Below are 23,335 nucleotides of genomic sequence, written 5' to 3'. Positions count from 1 at the left end.
ATACGGGAGTGGAAAACGATGCTGCCGTAATGACACCCATAGCAGTTATGCAAATCGTTACTAATTTACGAGAGCCCGACAATCAATCGTTACGGAACAAAGCGACCGCGACTGCTTGATGGACACGAAACGTCATATATAACGGTATGGTTAGAGCGAGTTGGCGTGCGACGCCGACGATGGGACACGCTGCGAAGGAGCAGGACGACAAAAATATTAAAAACGTACTGAACATACCCCTGAAGCGTTTAACACCGAGTAGGTTGCCAATTTGCCGTGAAGTGGTAGCACACTCGGACGCACGCTGACGGACGGCCGAACGCAATCGGGGACGCATAAAAATGATACGGCGACGACCGATAGAGAAGCCGATCCAAATCGCAAATGGTCTATTGCGATCGTACAAAAGTACAATGTCGGTGTCGGAGACGTCTCACCGAGATATTGTAAAAGTAAAAAACAAAAATAGATCAAATATCGTGCGATATGGGATTACGGGAAACTCACAACCAACGGTCTGATCGCGGTGGCACGACGGTACTGAACGAGATCCATATATATATTTATATATATATTATGTATATCCTGGCCGTTGCTGTGATGACGATATATTGTACATCAAAATATTGCAGTGACATGAGTATATCACTGACATCGTGTCGCGGACTAAACGGGGCACATTAATTTGCATCCGCATGCGCTCGGAATGCTGCATGACAATCTGCCGCTTGCCACACTGGCCAATAATTTGATTGTAATTGCCGCTTGCCACACTGGCCGGTAATTTGATTGCAATTGCCGTTTACCACCGCAACGCTGACCAGTGAACAATTTCCGCTGCCGTCGTAGCGTGCCACTATCACCGTAATATTTGGTACTGTACTCGAGCGGCGTCGTTAACCGCGCTTTTACAGCTAACCACCGCAGCCGCCAAAGTCTTTGGGTGCCCGAATAAAGTGCGTGGTGGAGTTATACCGACAAAGTGATAAGTATAGCTTACTTATTCAACTTATTGCAGCATTTTGTCCGTGTGTTGCAGTCGTCCTGTTCTGCGATAACACACGAGGTCGACTTACGAATGACCGGTATATTGTATGTGATGACAATGTACATTACATACCTACACAGACAAATGGTGAATGGTTGGGCGACTATACATTTGACGCACCAAAACGGTATATGATTTTAAGTGTACCAATACACTCGCCACTCAATCAACACTAACTAATTTTTAGTTTCATTTATTTTTTCAATACTTATAAAACTTTTAAAGGATTAAAATCTTCTAACAAAAAAGAACATAATTAGTACCTTTAAGACCTAACATTCTTTTTCAAAAGACTTTTAACTAAATATATCCATTCATTATTATTTATTAGGTTCTCGACTATAAATGTAGTGATATTGTCTGTATAATACGCTGGACAAGCCGAGTAATGCAGTACACATAATGCATATTATTAAGTTATTAAGCATTTATTTATCTTTTGGCCAAAGTACCATCTAGATATAATTTGCTACAAGTAACACTATTACTCTGGTAGCAGACCGAAGCATTTATTTAAAATATATATATAATTTAAACTAATAACTGAGAAAGTCAAGACAAATTATTTAATAATACAATAAAACATAATTTTCAACATTATTGTAAAGACTATAGAGTAAATAAGTTTGAGTACAAGAATAAAATTTTAACTCTATAAGAATCAAGATGTTAAGTATAAATTTAGTTCAAAAATACAATGTGTCTTTATAAGGAAAATAAAAATATAATTTTTAAGTTAAAATAATAGTTTAAAAAGTTTAAATAAAATTTAGAAATTAAATATATTTTAGCATTAATAGTAGTTAGAAATTCTGCAATAAAATTATAACTATCATAAGTTAAGAGATATTTTTTATGGTAACATATTATACACAATTGAAATGTTTTTTTTATGTACACTTATAAAATATAAAACACAATAGGTATAAAAAAATAACTTGAATAAATGTACTAAAATTATAGTTGGATCAAACATTGGTTTTTAAGGGTTAGTAAGTACCCATAAACTGCAATATTTGTTTTGCTGTAGGTCGCTTTTTATAATCTTGCATTGTACACATATAGAACAGCTCAACAATCTGTTTATATGTTGGATCCCTTGCTAAACTGTCAGGTAATGGTGGTCGCTCGCCTGAATACATACATATTTTAATTACATTTATTAATATACTAAAAAGTATATTTAAATTAATTGGTTTCAAAAAAAAATCACCTAAATGAGCATCTAAATCGTCACTGATACCAGTGTAATATGATTCATCGATTGCGGTGCTTGAGTTTGGAAATGATAATGTCATCATCTCCCAAAGTACCAAACCATAACTGAAAATATCAGCTTTACTTGTGATGATGGCTCCCAAATATTCTTCTCCTTTTAACACTTCTGGAGCGGACCAACAAGGAGTCCCAATGTAAAATGCTTTACAGCCTTTGATTTTATGCAATGTTCCATCAGCTTTTAAGGGTAAACTGACACCAAAATCACAAAGTTTTACAATCTCAAAATTATCTGTGAAAATTGTAATAGCCAATTAATTTTAGAAATACAGTTAATAGTGACTAGGGCTAGGATTTCTATGCATTTGCATGCTTATTTTATTAAGTACAAATTTTGATTGGTTGTCAGATAAGTTCACAATTTAGATTATTCTGAATTAAATAGTATAATTTTTTTTTGCATATTTTGTGCATAATGCATATAATTGCATACATAAAAATTGTTAAGAATCTTGATAAATAATTTTAAATGGTATTTATTTAATGAACGTCTATAATTATTGGTTTATTTGTCAAATTATTATAAATATACTACCTATCTAAACTAAAATGGACTTGATACTAAAGAAGAATAAGGGATTTAAAACATTTCTAAAAATATGTAACATTATAAACGGTTAATATAAAACTGAAGAAAAAGATGTTAATATTACTTTAAATCCGGGACAAATCATGTCATTTAAATATGCTCCAACAACATCGTGTTACGTGGAAAGGAGTTTCAGTCAATATAAATCTTCGATTTAATTACCAGTCGTTCACATTTGAAAATTTAAAAAAACATAATTTAATAAAAGAATGTAATAATATTAACTAATATTTAAAAAAAATTGTTTTCGCATATTTTTGTGAATAAAATGCATATTTTACAATTTTTTACTGCATAGAAATGCTAACCCTAATAATCACAAATCTGAACATAGTTCAAGAATTTAGAATTTTCATAATTTTTTTAATTTAATATTCTGATTAATTAAAAAAAAAAAATAGTTTCAGGACCTCTTAGATGGTTAAATTGGTAAATTAACCAATTAGAAATTAGAAAGTGTTAAGAACTATCACTGGATGGCTTTTCTTTTATAGTTATTGTTTAATGTTGTATAATTTCCTTAAAATGCCTTAAGGTATAGGTAATAAATATTCTTTTATAATATTAAAAAAACTACCTTTATACATATATTAATTTTGTCTCTATCTTATTAAACTTACATCACATAAAATATATCAGAAAACAGATATCAACGTTTTTATTTTTAATAACAACTAAAAGACAAAATAAGTTATTCAAACTATTATGTGATTCATTACATTAACACATAAAAAAGATCCTTCTGTCAAGAGACCGCTTTAAAAAATAATCAAAGTAGTTCTATTTATTTCTACAAAATGTTCGTTATAAAATACAAGCCATTATAGTCACAATCCTAGAACATTTAAATTATTGTTTTGGTAAATGGCTTGTTATAATATACATATCTAGTTACAACAGACTTACTTTTCACTAAAATATTTCCAGATTTTATGTCTCCGTGCAATACTAAAGAAGAATGTAAATATTCTAATGCTTTTGCAACGTCCACAGCAACTTTTGTGATATATTCTACAGGGTATGGTCCAAGGTTTTCTTCCTTGCGTATTTCAATTAAATCAATTAAACTCTGTTCACATTGTTCCATTAACAGTACCTAAAATTCAAAATAGCCTTATAAAAATCTTTTAAACAATAGCAGTAATTCTAACTTATAGTTACTTCTCGGCCATCAGGTCTTTTGACAAATGCCCTGTAGCCAATTATATTGGGATGGTTAAGTGATGATAATACTTTTGCTTCCAGCTGCAAACGGTTGCTATACTGTTTGCGATCTCTACCAGCATTACGACTGATAATTTTTGCTGCCCATGGCGACTGATCTTTTCTTTGCAAATTGAATACACCAACACCTAAGTCATTAAAATGGTTAACATTATAGGAAATTTACATAGGTTGAGAAAAAACACCTGTTCCATATCCAATACGTTCCAAGGCTGGTGTTTCTGGTAATTTTGCTGTGGAGCGCAGTATTTTTGGAGTACAATTATCGCTCATCGTTTTATTCCTGAGTAAAGATTTAAAATAATAACAGTTTATTGTCATCGAAATATTTAAAACAAAATGTATTCATTTACTACTTATGTAGGTAATCGTTGGAAAAACTTCACAAGGACGAATGTTGAGTAATAAATTATTATGTATGGATGCTATAAGATTAATAAAGCTTTTGTCAAAAATATCAGTCGTCAAACAAAAATTGATTAACAGTGCCGCTTGTTAAATGTTATTTGATTTATTCATTACTTTGTTTGCGTCCTTTTGGCGGTTAAGTAACTTGTCTCTTGAATTAAAACACGAATTATGATAGATACCTATTAAAAAAGTAATTATCAAGTATAACCAATACACAATTATACAAAATAGATAGAAGATGAATAATTAAAGTAGTTAAACAACTTAAAACAATTAATTCTGAATTTCAGAGGATCTAAGAACAGTAAAAACACTAAAAACTGAAAAATCAAAAAATTCGTTATTCATAATTTCACATGGAGTCATGGTGAAAACGATGACTCCTAATCTCTTTTCTATACCTGTTGTTAGGTATTCCATGATTTCATAAATATGATAACACAATCAACGGTAATATTTCAGGTTCAAATCATAAAATTGTAAAATAATAATAACAATATTTTTCGCAGTAGGTGAGTTGATTCCCAGGTCATTATATATTTTATTCAATATTTAGTAAAATATTCAACCTATTAGCATAACTCAAGAAACACCACCAGGAGGTTGGCTGACAAGTTTCTCAAAAATGTTGTTTTTTTTTTAGTTTTTTCATGTTTTTAAAATCATTCAATTTTTATTTATTAATTATTTATTGAATTATATTATATTTATTATTATTAAAAACATTTAGTAGTAATTAGGTAAAAAATTATTATTAAAAACATTTAGTAGTAACTAGGTAAAAAAATATAAAAAAATTTAGTTATTTGGTAAAAAGTTGTAACACATTGTTTTTATAAATTTGTATCTGGTAATGAGATTACCAGTATACCGTGACATCTCTTCTTTTAATAAAATTTGTTTTTATTGTTGTTTTTTAGATTTTTTAGTTCCATTACTCCTGCATTTAATATATGTTTCTGATTGTACTTCTAACAGCTCATTTATACGTCGCGTGCAATGTGTAATGATTTTTTTTTTGTAAATACGCGCGTGGTCTCGGTGGACATAAGAGCGAGTTGTGTGTGACGGTCAAACTCTTTATACGGTCGTAAACTCTTTACTCGTGCAATCTATTGATAATTGATTTACAACATTAGGGAATCAACTCGTACGCAGCTATATTTTTTATATAAAAAAAAAAAATAGTATCCAATTTGTTTATATTTAATATTTTTTTAAATTTTTCAATCATTGCTAAATAGACACTTGCGTTATATACTTCAATAAATTATATGTTCATTCGAACCTCGAGAATCATAGTCTTTCTCTAATGTTTATGAATAAAACATTTTTTTTGTTTGTAGGTATAATTATTATAATATTAATATTATTTATTGATGTATTATTAATAAATAATTATTTTAAAATTGTTATAGGCAAATGTTAATTTACTATTACTACCAAATATTTGTGCGGTTGCTTGCTTTATAAATTAAAGTAAAATTTTTAATATTCAAATTGTGATGAAACTGATGTTTTATCGGCACCTTCCTGGGAACTAATTACATTTTTTAAAGGAAGTAGATATCTATCTGTATATTTTAATTTATTATATTGACTTTTATTTATTACTGTTTTAGACCTGAAAATGAGAAGGATTGTAAATTGTCTCTGAACTGGCTAATAAAAATATGATTATGTGAAATCTACGGATATATTAAGACCATTTCAATCAATTAAAAATAGATTCTTAACTGATGAAAGATTATAAAATATCAATACCACATTCAGAAAGTGTTACCTAGCTAGTGATTTTTTATGGACCACATGACATTATTTTAAAAGCATCTGTAACTATTAAAATATTACTTATGAAATGTATTAACTCTTCATTTTTAATTAAATATATTTTATTTTATTAGGTTTTCCATACATAATCTTGGAAAAATTAATACATTTTTTTATTTAATAGTTTCATACAGTTCTGTTAGTATATATTGCTTGTCTACTCATGAAAAAACTAATCATTATTTTGTGGGCCATAGACAAATTTCTTTCAAATATTTAAATTATTAATATAATGACTAAAACATTTATTCATTAAAGTAAAGTACTATGTTTTGTTGTGACATGTGTTTTGCTAATTAAAGATTTAAGTATTAGAATACATTACTGGGAAAAAGGAGGCCTCTTTAAATACAGAAATTAAATTAATAAATAGTGGTACAAGAAAGAGTCTAATGCTAGAAGTTAATACAATTTTTAATAATAGTATTATTGTTTTATTATATCCTTGTAATGTATATTTTCACCTAAAAATGTAATATGGCAACAGTACATGTTTTATAAGTGCATGAGTACCATTACCATTATTTGCCTAACATGTAGTGTTGAAGTTATATCTCTCTATATTAAATTGTAAAATATAAACATTGTAAAGATGTTTGTATCTTTAAAGTAAATAATTTAAATCTTCCCTATTTTTTTTTTTAAATAGATATTAGAGGTAATATATTATTCTGTCAGAATAAAAGACATTTATTATGAAATAATTATACGATAAATATCTATGTTTTGTTTAAATCAAATTCTAGGTATATTAAATTATTAAAAATATTAATTAACAGTATTTATTGAAATTTTTTTTAGGTTCATCACAAAGCTCGTTTTCAATTAGTTTTTGATGCAATAAAATTTAATTTTCTACGTTTTCCATAACTATTGAGAAAATAAAATTGGTTGGAAACAAAATTAAAGATCAAAATTAACATAACAATTTAAAGCTCAAGATATCAAAACTATACTATAGGTACTATTTACCTATCTTAATTAGGAGGTACTGTTGCTGAACGGTTTCCTTCCTCAGGTTATTCATGCCAACTTGTATTATGTTCATTGTTCATACTATTTACTTATTATGCTAGATATTTCATAGATTTAAATTAAGCTTTTTCAATAATATTAATAATAATAATAAACTATTTGAGTTAAATTATTATAAAAATATTCAACTTCAGACACCGTGTTGCACAAAAAATGTATTTACTTAATAGCTTGTAATGTAATCAACCAATCATGGGCTACTAAACCATGTAAAACACCTCACTATTGATTCACTAAACATTAAGTGATTTTTCAATATAAAAATATTATAATATGCAATCAGACATTAATTTCTTTAAACTTATAATTTTTTTAATCCCATTTTGAATTAATAGAATACTTATTAAAACAAAGCAATTTGATGTGTAGGTATTAAATAAAATAAAGTACAATGTTATCTGAGTAATATTATCTCTAAATAGTTATAGAATTTTCATGATTCTTTCTATAATAAACTGTACATCTATTAGGTGTATATTATTTATTGTGTTAATTTTTGTGAATTTTCTCGACATATTTGTCATTTTTAATTTACTTAATATTTCTAAGCTATATTGGATAATTGTATCTAATAATTCACTATCATACCATCGAATAAAATAAAAAAAAAAAACTAATAAAATCACTTAAATAATAAAAAATAAAAAAATTTAGATAATTTAAGTATGAAAAAGAAATATAACTATTCTATGTTTTTTACTAATTACCGTAGAAATTCAGATTCACATATTGATACATTTTAAATTTGATCATAAATTTTAGTATTTTACTGCAGTCTACCGTTTATTGTTTAAATATAATTAACTTAGTATGTTATGAGTTATAAATTATTAATTTATTGTTCTATAGTTCTGAAAAATTTATGTAAAGAATATTATATACTACTGGGGGATTGTTAAAAATTGTAAATAGATGACAGCACGTATACTGTTCTCGTGGTTTATAAATTAAAAAAAAATAATCCACATTTTGTAACACATGATAGTGAAAAAAGTCAAATGTTTGTTTAATGCTTATTTTTTGATAGGTATAATTGAAATATAATTGACATAATTGTAGTGTTGACTAGGTATTTATTTATTTTTTATTGTTTTTATTAACTGAAGATGAAAAACAAAATATAACCAATACAATACAATATTCTCAATTAATATCTGCAGTTAAGAGTTCTCATAAAATTCATTATGACTTGTGATATTATTTTAATTATTTAAGTATGAACTTGATGACTCGGATTGGTTGTTTAATTTATAAGTTGTAGATGTGTACTGCATACACATTTAAATATTTAAAGATATAGTAGGTATAGATACATCAAAGCACCTAGGTACTTACATAAATGTACCTTTTTAAGTAGATAATACATATATAATTTAAAGACTATAAATGAATAAGGAATGAGAAATAATAATTATTAAATTGTAAATGAGATGACTTCCTCAGTTCAAAATTTGCGAATCCCATCATTCATCGTTAATATAGATTGTTTGAATTAATACACACTGTCAATAAATAAATTTGTCTCTATAGCTATAATATTTTTCATTCAAATATATTATTGACAATCTGTTTTACTTTACGAAACAGTAAATAACATCGATGAGAAAATTAAACACAATTACTTGAATAGTACAAAGATAAGACTATTAAGCAAGCAACAGAACTTCAAAATTTAAGGTATAAATTTTTTTTTTTCATAATCATTTATTTTTCAAGGTTTTGCTTATTTACTTTTTAAATCAACGAGAATATTTTCTGGAAATGTAGGTATAATAATAATAAAAAGAAATAGAGATAAAATGGTTTATGCTGTTAATTTATTTATTATTTGTAGTAGTTTGTTTTACTGGTATTAATTGTAGGTTGTTATCAAAAGCTACATTGGTATTTTATGTTTCACGGAGAACTTGTGGTAATAAAAGTCATAAGGTGATTGACTGTTGACTGGGAGGATTAAATAGGGTGAATGTTTGTAGGTTGAACTGTATTTAAATATTATGTTATAAAAATTAGATATAAGTACAAGGTATAATATTGTAGAATTTAAATATAATTTACAATTAAATTAAGTAATATAATTTTACATATTTTTATATAGTTACTTATCAATGTATACATAATAAATTATATCTAATATAACATAACTTATAAGTAATAGTAGGTACATGAAATATGAATACATTTTTAATCATCCGAAATAAAGTACCTATATAGTTATAACTTATATGGCTATATATGAATGAGCCAGTAATACAGTTTATTATTGGTAAAAAACAATCCTTAAAAACCCGAATATATAGGTAGCCATATAACTATATAAATAACAGCTAGTAGGCATAAAATGCAGTTTAGATTCTCTCAGTCTCTCGCCATTATGAACATGAACAATAATATGTAAGTACCAGTATAAATAATGATTCGAGCTTTGCCTAGTTTATGTTATTGTACATTTGTACCTAACAATTTAGATTAAATGGATAGGTATTAAATCAAAAACATATTATTCTTGAAAGTAATTTATAATATATATCTATACAATAATGGTTTGGAAAACGTAATTTTTGACGATGACTCGCGGTAGGCATACTGTAAAGCTGTGTAATTTTATTTGATTCCCTTTTATAAAGGGAATGGAAGGATATTGTAAGTAATCATATTATATTTCCCTATTTTAGTGAATTTATATATAGGTAAAAGCAAAAGCCAAACAAACAATTAGCTGAGCTTTACTGCTGTAAAAGTTCTAACACTCATTCTTTCATCCCCCATCCACCGAATAAAATTGTTATTATCTTATAATCATTGACTAAGAAATAAGGCTTAAGTGTATCTTAGTCCATACTTATTATAAATTTACTACTAGATACCTAGCTAGATAGTAGATAATATGTAAATGGGTATATATTATTATTGTTAAGACTCCGCGTTGTATATATAAGCATTACACAATCTAACGCAGCTTAATATGATAAATGATAAGGATAACTAATTACACACAAGCTTACTAACTGCAGATATATCTACTAATTACCAGACGTTTGATATGGTTGTGTAAGACTCTGTAGTTAATCCTCAATACACATAGAAGCAGTGGATATAGTAGGTACCAATTAAGTAATACGTAATTAATGACAGCTCTATATAGGTACTAATAAGGGGAGAGGGGATACAACCCCAGTGGCGTAGCCATGGGAGAGGGGCTGTAGACTATGCCCTCTATCGGCTGTATGAACCTAATATAAAAATGAACTGTTATTGTAAATTATATTTTTTTAGTGTTTTGGGTTAGCCACCCCCCCCCATTTTAAAATCCTGGCTACGCCACTAATACAACCCCTTAAAAATTAAATCTATTTTGTGTCCAACGTTCCTCCTATAAATCCTAATAATGGGCATCAGGGAATGCCATCGCCACTGTTGGCAGTTGGTGACCTGAGCAACACACGTACTACCTATGTAATAAACATATACTTAACATGTATTATAATATTATATTACCCCCGTTACCACCTATACCGTGGTAATACGCATTGACTGGTAGAACATTTAACACAATATATAAATATATATATATTATAATTATAATACACCAATCATATTATTATATTACACGTATTAATTTTCTACGACTCTATGAGATCTTATAGGTATTCACGGTATTGTTGTCATACAAATGGTAAAATATCTTCTCATTGTTGGAGGGTGTGTTGCATTGCCACATTATCATAGGCGTGTCTGATGACTGTGGTTTTGTTGTCTGAAAATTAGTTAAGTAAAATTATAAATGTATGATAGTGGAAATTAATTTTGCCATTATAACTGAGTGATTCCTGAGAATCACGTTGAAAAATATTGAAAAAATTTCTTTTTACTTGATTATCTTCTTATTATTATTATTTTATACCATGTTTTAAATTAATAGCTTAATGTAAACAGCTAGGTGTCTCAATCAAAAATTAAGTATAAAAAATACAACATTTTTGGAAAAATATTCTGCTTCAGGAAATAAAATTAAAAACAACTGTCAAAATTAAAAAAAAAAGTAACAGAAAAATAAAAGAATGAATTTAATTTAAAATGTATGCTATAATGCCTACCTTAAAAAGTAATTCACACGAATAATTTTATACTATATTATACATCAATCGTTCTTAGTATTATTTTTTTTTTTTTAATTTCGATTACCGTCTTCCGATAAACAAAACTATTTCTTTTTTATTTTTATTACAGTTGCAGACTGCAGTTACGTATAGGTATATTGATCACTTACTGTTCATTTTATGTCCATTTTCAATAGAAATCTTAGTCACTGGGTATGCTTGTTCCTTATGAAGACTCATGTCCAAACCTAGAAAAACATCGGATAATTAAATACACGCATACACGAAACGTTATAATTGATATATAATAGTATATGCCACGTTCGTATAAATGTACATATCAATAGAATAGATATAGTATTCACGTCCATAATTCCCTATCTACCTACTTATTTACTCTACTAATATTATAATACATCTAAAATTTAATTATGATATTATAAAATATTAATTTACCCATAATCTCTTTGTCTGTAGACACTCGGAGTAGGTCAAACACTCTAAGAAATCCGAATAATATTGCACTGTTTACTACTGACCATAAAATAATCGATACAGCGCCGATTAGATTCGATTTCAATAACTGTAAGGTTTAAAGAAAATTATATTTTTCAATATCCATCACACTTGTAATTTGTAATTAAACAACCTTATTTTAAATGAATAAAACAATATCAAATATAAACAATGTTTATATTATATATTTATAATTTATTTATTTTTCTATAAACGCGTTGTCTTCCTCACAAAATGTTTATAAATATTTGTATATCCCATGGAAAAAATATACACATATTTTTTTGAAATGAGAATTATCCTTTTTTATGCAAATTATTAAACGCATGATTTTTTTTAAAGATGTTGATGTTTCTAAATTGAATTTCGAACAAGTAGTTTTTGAGTTATTTTATTTTATGCTTCTACTATAGATCTAATTTTAAATATATTTTATATTTTTTTTAAACCATTTTTAAGAACTATTATCCTTAGAATCTATATATAAATTTTAATAATTCGTAGAAACTTCTTGTTTAAGTTTTTATTTTTATACCTGTATCAACATTTTCAAAAAAAGTAACTATAAAAATTTACACTAATAAACTTTGATTCTTATTTAAAAAGCGAAGTTGGTACTGCCACAGTACTTAAATTGCATACACTTCAAATTAGTTAAAAATAATTTAGTCCTAATAAATATACTTAAAAATTTCAAATTTTATTATATTCGTATTTAGAAAAAATGGGGGTAAGGCTGTTTGACGAATCGCCAGCATGTACATCAAATACAGCAAATCTAACTTTTCACATACAAATATAATCTTACTGGCATAGAATCTGGGTTGTTCCAAAATCCTCCTTTCACAAAAAGTGGTGTAGCTATTACTCCCCATAATCCACCTCCAAAATGGACGGCAGTTGTTTCTAGCGGATCATCCACTAAACAAAATATAATAAAATAATATATTATTTATGTAAAAGTTACGAAAAACAACTAAAGCTTGACTATTTGAATACAATTTCGCTAAAGAAAAATTAGTTTCGAATTAAATGTGTTAATATGTTATACGGTATTGTATACTGTGTAATGTTAAAATATTGCAGCAATAATAAATATTTTATTTTTATACCTTTTAAACGGGGAACAATCCATTGCAACACTAAATAAATAATACAACCAATCATGCCGACCATCATTGCAGATAAATGTGTGTATTCGTTGACACCTCCGCACACCGAGACCTGAGTAAAAATAATGGATAAATTGTAATAAATAATGTAAACATATACTAAGTTCATCTATAAATTATGAATATCCTCAGAAATAAGCTATTGAAGTATTTGAAGTAAGGATATAACTATGTAAGTATGTATATATTATGTGTACCATTCCGTTCAAAACGGCATTGATGGTCATCGCAAACGGCCACCTGGACTCGCCAACCAGACCAGTTTTGGCCAAAATCAACATTACTACTGCCGCACCACTGCCACCGAAAATGGTGTTGGCTACGCTATTTGCCACTATGAGTCCATCGCCAGGTTGGGTAATATGCCCCAGGGACGCACCGTTGAACGACAGGAATCCTGATATGAGCAATAGGGTCCCGGTGGCCACTAGCTATATATATATAAACATTTATAAATTATCGAATATTATAATATAGTATAATATATTATCATATACTAATCAATAATTATTTAAATATAAAAGTAGTTCGATAAAATAGTATCGTACATTTTTTTTTAATAATCAAAAAAATTGAATAAGTGCTATAGGTCATAACAATAAGGCATATATTATGTATTTATGTGTATTTTATTTATATCATATAAGCTCTTAGGTGGTATAATAATAGCATAGCATAATGTAGCTGTATCACGTGGACATATGGACGGATTGTATGTATTGTCATTTGTCAATAACGCCGATCAAAATAATCTTAAAATTTATCTATACAGGGTAATTTTTTTGTCATGTAAAAATGTATTTCGTGGTCAACTTATCTACATTTTTTTCAAAAATATAAAATGATTTACCAGGATAATCTTGGCTACGGATTAAGCTACGAATATCATTATCTAAGTATAAGCGTAAAATGATGCATAATATCTTGTAACCCTAGCTATTATGATCAGGAAAATGTATCTAATTCATAATTATATACTTCTCACTAGAATTAACGAATGATCCTGGGGTAGTTTCCTGGCAATAATATTATTAATATTAATATATAATATACAAAAAACGTAATCTTGCGATGGCTCACCGGCAGTAGAGTGCCCGTTGTATTCGTTCGGAGCGATGGTACTAAAACGTCCGTTCCGGGGTCCGATAAACAAGGCTGCGATGAACGAACAGGTGCCCGCTAGCATGTGCACAGTCCCTGCGCCGGAAAAATCGGAATACCCCAATTTCAGTAACCAACCGTCGGGTGACCAAGTCCAGTGCGAGGCAATTGGATACGTCACACCTGAAACACGAAAACATAATTGATAAATGTAATATTTATCATATTTTATCGTGATATTTAAACAACAATATTTGTATCTCTAATTTCTTGTCTGATAACTACCTATAATATATGAACAGTAATAATATTTTGTGGCGGTACACACGATAAATTAAATTAAAGGGGTATCGTCGAGGGTTTTATAGAATAAATAATAATTACATGTTTAATAGGTACGATAATAATAACAGTGATTTATACAGATATATCATAAAAATCACAATACAACATGTACGACTTGTACGTGGTACAATTGGTACACAATATAATATTATAATGGCCACCTAGGCAAAAATATAGTATAGTAAGCAAACAATAATTATAAAAACATATTAAAGTACAGACTACAGATAGTATTCAAATACAAAATTTTATTTTTCATATTTTGCAGTGTCTCGTGTGGTGAGACTCCGAATGACTTATTAATTCGGACTTGGGTGCATGCGCTATTCGTGTATATATTTACCCGATACGATAACGCTGTAGAATATGTAGGCGATGAAATTGCACCTCTCGGCCACAGCTCCGGATATGATGGTTGCTGCTGTCGCAGCGAACACGTATTGGAAGAACCACACGCCGTTATGTTCCGACCGCATGCCGACACCCGCAAAGTATTCCTTGCCGTAATATCCACAACCACCGCCACCATACGCCAACCCATATCCGACCAGCCAGTACGATATGGCACAGATGACTACAATACATATTATAAAACATTAAAATATTATAATATTATTAAGATTTATGACACGGTGAAATGCTAAAACGTCACGTGGAAGCCTTTTTCTATGTCAACATATATATATATATATATATTTTTAAATTTGATATTCTAATTATACAGTTCAGGAACAAGTCAATGCGTGTCATTTCTGTAGTTATAAAATAAATTTTATAATATATACTCACATAAATCCAACACATTTTTCATCAAAATGTTAGTCACGTTTTTGGGCTGCACACAACCAGCTTCTAAACATGCAAATCCGACTTGCATAACTGCCAAACATTAAACATTCAATCAATAATTATAACAATACTAGGTATTTATGGTGTATATAATATATTATACATATAATATTATAATATTTTAATTTTTCTATTAAATATAATACTGTGGTTAACGAGTTTATTAGAATGATTTCCATTATTTTAATTTCAGTCAACGATTTAAAACCTTTGTGATTAATTATGTTTGAATTATTCGAAATAGTTGTTTTAATTAAAATGTCTTAAAGTGATCATTTGAATATGATAGAAATAAACGTAGTTTTCATTTGAGCTAATTATAATAATGATGAATGAGAAAAAATATCTGAGTAAAATTTACATTAATTAGTAAAAATAATGATTGGAAAATAATTGCCCATTTAACTGACAAACATTCTACAATTTTTTTTTAACCATATTTTTATATTATTACTTTATTGCATAATTAAAATTAAATCACAAATCAATAATAAACGTACATGAGCTGAAAACTATAATTTTATTTTCATGGTAGGTATATGCCGAAAGCGTATCGCCAGGATATGAAAATTGTACGAAAAAGGAAAATATTTGTGATTCACTTCGCTGAAATTATTTTGCTTACAATAATATTATAAGTACATAAGTAATTATGTAAAATACGTTGTGTATAATTTATTTCTCTACAATTTTATCCCTAAAGCACATATTATTTAACATTGGCATAATTAATTATTTTTCCGGCATTTTTTATTGGTCACGATATTGATTAAATATACGAAACTTGTAATATACACATTGTATAATATTATACGCAGTACAAATATATTATATTGCAATTATTTCATGGATTCGAAATCATTATCAGGTACAATAACCATATTTACATGCAAACTTTCACTGGCTGCAATAATAGTAATCTTCGTATCAATTTGTTTGTATACATATAGTTATGCGAAAATCGCTGTATTTGGAAGTATAAACCATTTAATAAGAACATGTTAAATCAGTAAATCAGTTTATATTTCCTATGCTATGATATAAACATATATTACTATGTTAGTACAATATAGTAATATGGTTTATACGTCCTTATCTATTGCATTTGCCGAATTCGATAACGGCTTACTTCAAATAAAATATGTTTTATATTTACCGACCACCAGAGTATCGGACTACACATGTACACAATATTATCATTTATTATGTCTAAGCATTGATTAAATATTTAATTAATGTTTTTAGTATGTAAATAGGTATGTATAGGTGTTGCAAACGATGCATATTACAGTGATCACGTTTCAGATACGTTTGACCCTATTTATTTTGTTATCATATTTTACCAATAACAACACACGCATTATTTACCTACGTATCTATTATATACATATTATTTATTAATATGTATATATACAATGTTGTATATACTATATACAAAATCAGCATCCAAACAATATTTAATCATTTTTACTCTTAATCGCTCATCATACACAGATCACAAATTAGTATGCAACGCAAGGTGAGATATTTATTAATGTGTTGTGAATATTATGATATTTATATATATCATCCATCTATATATAATATTATATAAATATATTAGTACACGAAATTCGAAGAAAAAAGAAACTTGTGTTTTCATTTCAATAATCACGACGTGAGTAACAATGAACTATATATAATTAAAGTTTAAAACTTATCGTGTCGTCGAATTCTATGATTATTGATTATGCAATCTTAATATTTTTGATTTAAACTGTTTAAGTAACTCAATTATCTAATATGCCCAGCGCCGGATGGCGGATAGACAAGGTATTGGCCCGCCAAGTTTTAGGATTTTAATCGGCCCTAAAAAAGTAAACGGCCCATTTTCCAATAAGACGGACATTAATTCCGACACAAATTTTAAGCGGCCCACCGAGTTCAACTCCATATCCGGGCCTGAATATGCTCCATCTATATATTTTAATTTTAAATTATTTAACTTAACATTAATTTATATTTTTTATAAAACTGATTACTTAAATAGACAAGTGCATCACTATTTTGTTGTATTTATATAATATTATACATAAGTACATATTACGTTATTCAACTGATGTTATAAACTCATACGTCATAATTAATCCTATAGACTTCATAATCTTGGATTAATTCATTTTTAAATATTTGTACATACGTAATTATTGGTGACAAAAATCATGATTTTTAACAATAAAAATATAATCGATGAAATTAAATGTTTTCTTTGATTATTAGTGTATTTGTGTATTATTAATTATTATAAAGAAATTATATCAATTGTTTCATAGAGCAAATATGGTAAATTCGATTGACACGTGTAATCACATTATGTGTCTCAAAAAAATGGGTCAATATATTTGGTCGGGGTCACTTAGCTGCAAAATGTTCTAATCATCGACCGCCCACGGGACCCATAGCCAGAGATAATATAGCTTTAAGGCGTGTACGCGAATAATAATTGATCAAAAAAAAAAAAAAAAGATTAATATCAGTAAATATAATATTACCTATATCATAAATAAGATAATAAAATCTTAATAATCAGTATAAATGATATGATCAATAAACTAAATTTAAAAGTTATTGATAAGAAAGCGTCTATTATACATCATAATTTTGCGAATCCTAGGAACTGGAGGTTTTTTTAATGATTACAATTTGATGTGATTCATTGCACAGTAATATCAATTTTACATTGAATGTACAACTGATTTTTTACTTTTATTAAGACGAGAAATCCAAAATTCTAATCTGCAATATCTTAATTTTTATAATAATATGAATAATTCTATTAGAATTAATTAATTACTGTTTTTAAGATACAATTTACTATGAAATAGGAATTTAATTATTATTTAAAACCGTATATAAATAGATGTATAATATCGTATATACCTAATATCTACTTACATATACGATATACCTACAGCAGATTAAATTTCGAAACATCGTTTTATTGTACTATGATAATCGACAGACAATTATTGTGGGGATATAATAATAACATTTTTTTACATGTTTTCCTTGCAGAATAAATTATAATTTTTTAAATATCCATAGCACGGAGAAAACCCCTGATGAATAAGGAAATTATGAACCAACAACAAAACAATTGAGCATGGTGCGTGTCAACAAATTCATATAACCGCTAGCTTGTACATAATATATATATATATATTATATACTATATGTTATGTTATACGTGTATTGCCTTTTTAAATATATTTTGTTAACAACAATAACCCAACAACAGTAAAAAGCGCTTTATTTTGATTAAATTCGATTTCAAATTATTTTTACACACGAAAATATTCAAAATTTAAAGTGATTGTATTTTGTAAATTTATCTTTAAAAATATAAGCAATATATATTACATATATTATCTTGTTAAAATTTTAAATTCATGTTATCGTTAGATATGGAATACCGCGGAAATAATTTCTGACTACCTATGTCATTGTCAGTTGTTACACATATTTTTACTCTCTCGTTGCTGTCATAAAACAATTGACTTAAATTAACAATCGTTAGTTTTTTAGTGCGTTTTACTGATTATACTTATAATAATATGCTTAATATATTATAGTAAATATAGTGATATAACATAGTACCTATTTAAGTGGCTAAGTAGGCAGGTATAGGCTGTATAGATACACTGTCACTACCATAAGTAGCTGTGCATTGTACATTTATCGTATATGTATAGAATATTATATTTAATAATAAGACAATTTACGTACAGCGAAACAGTTTGATTTTTAACTTAGAATATTTATAGAATTGTTAATTTTTATAGCAAACGAGATTATTAATGCTTTTGGATCGTGGCCGATGCCTTATTTAGTCACTATTGTTTTCGTTAAAATGTAATGCTATATCTAGTAATTAATATTATTATCTATTTCTGTAATACAATTATTAGTCTTTGTAATAAATTAAATAAATAAATATCATATCTTTATAAGGTAAAGAGATGCATTTTTTGTAATTTTTAAATGTAGAAACTTTGCATCGGAGAAAATCTGACAAAAGACCATGACGAATGGTCAAATTCACTTATTCTATATTTTGTTTGGAGAATCATGTGCGATGCTTTTAATGGCTATTGGCTAATCGTCATACAATAAGCTTGATGAACTTATTTGGAGAGACGGAAGCCTGGGTTCTATACTTTTTTATAAGATTTATTGAATACAAATATACCATATAAACCTATTAAATAAATTAAAGGTAACTAAGGAGAGGGTGGCTGGGAAAAATTGTATATTTGGAATGACTTAGCCCCTAAGCCCAGCCAATATAGTTACACAAACGAAGTAATGAGTTTCGCATCGTATAATACTATAATGTGTTTACTGTTTATTGTATCCTAAAAAACTTAAAGTAAGCAATATAAGCCGTTTAAAAATACGAATCATAAGTTCAGTATATACTATACAAGTATGTCAGGCATCAAATAAAAATGCGTTTACCGTGTTCACGTGATCACGTGATCACATCGCTGTTGTATAGATTTAAAACGGAATTCACTGCTCCTATAAATTGTATTAAATAATTAAATAATAAGTTGATGTACTTGATTTACTTGTAAACTTAATTAACTCGGATATTTTTATTGTTAACGATGCTTAACGAGATTAAAATATGCTATACTGTTTATATAGTATACTATTACCTATAATATTTAATTAACGTTACTGTATTTAATACGATATTTTGGCGGGGTTTACGCGCGTAGTGGACGACCTACAGATTTGCATGAATGTATTAATAATGTGTGATGTGTAAAATGTGTTAGCGTGATGAAATTGCAAGAAATTTAGACTGAACCAGATAATACGTAAACAAAATATGTGTGATACATAAAGTATAAGACAAGTATTGTTTATAATCGTTAAGTCGGCATGCGACACTGCAGTAATCGATAAATGTGTTATGTATACACTAAGTTCGGTTTTATTTTGTTATTTTTTTACTTCATGTGGATCAGTGCATGTGCAATCACGTATCAATGCAAATAACAGAATAAATTACAAAACGATTAAATTTTTGCATACTTTCACCAGTCTAGGTTGGCTTTTCAATTACTTGTTAATCGTTGTATATACTATAATAATGTATTTTATAGATCGAATTCCACCTTGAATTTTGCATAGGATTTTTATTTCATTACAATAGCTATATACTTTTATATTATGAAGTAAAACATAAGCCAATATATATCATATAAAATATAAGATACACGTTTAACATGTTCTATTGTAATTATTAATAAGTAATAGGTATGGTTTTGTGTATCTGCACTCTACAGTATAATACGTCAACTCGCGTGCAATTTTGATTCGTTTTTCGGAGTACCTATTTAAATTTTATTCATATACGAGTAGGTACCTATACTGAATTACATTTTACAGTACATATAGGTGTCGTTTAACAAGAATAATCATTAAATGTTTAAAAGAACAATTCATCCTTGAAGATGTCCTGTTCCAAGTACAAAATCGCTTTAAAATTATACAGGTTCGTTTAATTTTTGTATTACCTATTTTATATATGACTTTGTATTAATAGCTACTTATAATTTATTATATGACCATTATTTTCGTGTAACGTAACATTTTAATGACTCTCTATAATGTGTAGGTATACGCATATTATATATAAGTACATTATATACAGTGGAACCTTGATCACTCGAATCGGTTGGTGGGCGAAAATAAAATTCGAGTTATCAAAAATTCGACTTATATACTACGTTTATGTGCATCAGTTAATGCGCATTTAATTAATCGCATTAGAGAACGGTTTTATATGCACCTAAAACATCAAGATTATATGTCGAATAAAATTATAAGTTAACGCGAATGTTTTTTAGTCCATTCTTTATACTTTGGATTCTATAACTAAAATAACTATAATTTGACTTTTTAAAATTCCCGATAAAATATTGATTCGCATTTAAGCGTTTACATGTATTTCTTAATCCCGGAGTAAGAGTTAATTCGATTTGACGAATCGAATTAAATAATAAATGCGCATCAGCTCAATGCGAATTAAAAATGCGTTTAGATACACCTAACTCTCGAACTAACACAATGCGCATTAACTGATGCATGTAAACGTAGTAGTTGAGATTCAAGTTAACATAAATTGAAATGCAGGGGTCATGGCATTCCTTCAAGTTATCGAAAATTCGACTTATAGTTGTTCGAGTTAACGAGGTTCCACTGTAATTGAACGTACTTTGTATGGAGATTTTAAACTTGGAAACCGTACGCTGAAAAACTAATTGGTATAAAACTGTACTCAAATATTCCTTGAAAGGCGTATAACTTTGTTTTTCAAGTGTTACAGGTTTCCATAGAATAACTCATACAAAAATCTCGTTTTGGCTCACGAAAATCAAATATATTTTTGTTTATTGCCCATTGGTTACAATAAAAGACACTATTATTATAATTTATAATATAATATAATATACATAGATACTCAAAAACTACTTGATCGATTTTGTATAGAACAGTATAAAGAGTAATTTGAACTACGTTCGAAAATACAGTGGTATATGCAATTCATCACAAGCTTTGGCTATTTCGGTTGAATTATACCGATATAAATTTGCCAGTGAATTGGGATCATTAAAACCGATATACATCTTCAGTGTTTTTAGAACAATATTTTATGCGTTTTAAGGGATAATCAGCTATACAATCATTCAATTTTTTTATCAACTATAATTTTTATTGAATAAATACAAATTTTGAGTTCTAAAATTTAGAAGACTCTTTACAATTAATTACATTATACCTTATGCACCAAAGGCGGCTTATGAATGTTCTATACGTTATTTTTATCATTAAAAACAAAGTATCTTGGAATAATTTTTCAAAAATATACTCGAAAAATCTATTCGCACTGTAAGTTTTCCAAATGACGATTAAAAATAATTAGTTAAAAAACATATCAGAGTGCATACATTTATTATAATCAATTCGTTTTTAATATTTTTTTATACTTAAAACTAATTAATAAGTTACTAAAATGAATAAATAATATACATATAATATAGGTAATTCGACAAACAGTTAAAAGAAAAGTATATTTTTTTTATGAATATGATATCATAATATTATGAAAATAATGTAATTAAACTTATATAATATAATTTAAATTTAATAAGTTTGTCTATATACTCACAGGATACAATTATTCCATTGATAACTAAAAACATATTGTCGATGTTGAATTTTAACTCTTCTAATTCCAGTTGAGTGGTCAATATTTTGTTTAGCATAAGTGTAGTGCTTATATTTATAGACATTTTACAATGGAAATTAAAAAAAAATACACAATTTTAAAATTTATCAAAAGTTTAAGGGAAAATTGACTTTAATGTAAAAATGACTGAATATAATTTGTATAATTTTAACACATTTTTTGTATTATTGTTGGATGGTACAAAAATAATGTAGGCAGGAAATAGTAGTTAAAAAAATATTATATTATATTATATGTTATGCTGCAATAAAATAGTACTACTAATACCAGGAAACTTTTTGAAAATTTAAAAATAGTCGAGTGTAGTTACGAAATGAGCAGAAACCAACTGACAAGTAAAAAATCAGTAATGCACGTCAAACCAATGTGCGATTATACCGGTTATTACGAATAGGACTTATCCATACATATAGGAGAGGGCAACGACGGCCATAAAGATGGAACGCGAATAACGATCACTAATTACCCATACACACATATATATATATATTTTGTTTGGTACTAAGTAAACTAGTAAACATAATATTGAGTTTT

At 27.6% G+C, this 23,335-nt stretch overlaps 2 protein-coding genes across 4 annotated transcripts; both read right to left on the bottom strand.

The window, feature by feature from the left end:
* Window positions 1-1,868: 1,868 nt before the first annotated feature.
* Window positions 1,869-4,878, bottom strand: LOC113553709 (lymphokine-activated killer T-cell-originated protein kinase-like). Of its 3 annotated transcripts, XM_026957193.1 has the most exons (7): window positions 4,662-4,878; window positions 4,493-4,564; window positions 4,325-4,422; window positions 4,077-4,267; window positions 3,822-4,011; window positions 2,262-2,558; window positions 2,038-2,180 (listed from the first exon to the last, which is right to left on the bottom strand). In XM_026957193.1, exons 3-7 carry the CDS (start codon window positions 4,410-4,412, stop codon window positions 2,038-2,040), a joined length of 909 nt encoding a protein of 302 aa, XP_026812994.1. In that variant the 5' UTR covers window positions 4,413-4,422; window positions 4,493-4,564; window positions 4,662-4,878. The 3 variants fall into 3 exon arrangements, with proteins under 3 accessions (XP_026812995.1, XP_026812994.1, XP_026812993.1); XM_026957194.1 differs by having other exon boundaries at window positions 1,869-2,180; window positions 4,493-4,878; XM_026957192.1 differs by lacking the exon at window positions 4,493-4,564.
* A 4,703-nt stretch (window positions 4,879-9,581) lies between these two features.
* On the bottom strand, window positions 9,582-22,922 carry LOC113552193 (putative ammonium transporter 1). Its single transcript, XM_026954937.1, has 10 exons — window positions 22,721-22,922; window positions 15,439-15,528; window positions 14,993-15,223; window positions 14,288-14,487; window positions 13,401-13,634; window positions 13,144-13,255; window positions 12,840-12,952; window positions 11,972-12,098; window positions 11,686-11,763; window positions 9,582-11,172 (listed from the first exon to the last, which is right to left on the bottom strand). Exons 1-10 carry the CDS (start codon window positions 22,842-22,844, stop codon window positions 11,105-11,107), a joined length of 1,377 nt encoding a protein of 458 aa, XP_026810738.1. The 5' UTR covers window positions 22,845-22,922; the 3' UTR covers window positions 9,582-11,104.
* Between the last annotated feature and the right edge of the window lie 413 nt (window positions 22,923-23,335).

This window comes from Rhopalosiphum maidis, chromosome 2, assembly GCF_003676215.2.
Source record: "Rhopalosiphum maidis isolate BTI-1 chromosome 2, ASM367621v3, whole genome shotgun sequence".
Taxonomy (NCBI): Eukaryota; Metazoa; Arthropoda; class Insecta; order Hemiptera; family Aphididae; genus Rhopalosiphum; species Rhopalosiphum maidis.
The sequence above is the reverse complement of the archived record's forward strand: the minus strand, read 5'-3'. Positions and strand labels throughout refer to the sequence as shown.

What these genes read in the sequence shown, in the direction of transcription:
- LOC113553709 (XM_026957194.1), bottom strand. Translation starts at nt 4,412, where the DNA reads ATGAGCGATAATTGTACTCCAAAAATACTGCGCTCCACAGCAAAATTA. An exon ending in TGGAAATATTTTAGTGAAAA is followed by an intron (nt 2,559 to 3,821) that starts GTAAGTCTGTTG and finishes CAATTTTCACAG; the next exon opens with ATAATTTTGAGATTGTAAAA. An exon ending in CGATTTAGATGCTCATTTAG is followed by an intron (nt 2,181 to 2,261) that starts GTGATTTTTTTT and finishes GTATGTATTCAG; the next exon opens with GCGAGCGACCACCATTACCT.
- LOC113552193 (XM_026954937.1), bottom strand. Translation starts at nt 22,844, where the DNA reads ATGTCTATAAATATAAGCACTACACTTATGCTAAACAAAATATTGACC. An exon ending in GATTGTTCCCCGTTTAAAAG is followed by an intron (nt 12,953 to 13,143) that starts GTATAAAAATAA and finishes TATTTTGTTTAG; the next exon opens with TGGATGATCCGCTAGAAACA. An exon ending in ACAACCCAGATTCTATGCCA is followed by an intron (nt 12,099 to 12,839) that starts GTAAGATTATAT and finishes TAAACCTTACAG; the next exon opens with TTATTGAAATCGAATCTAAT.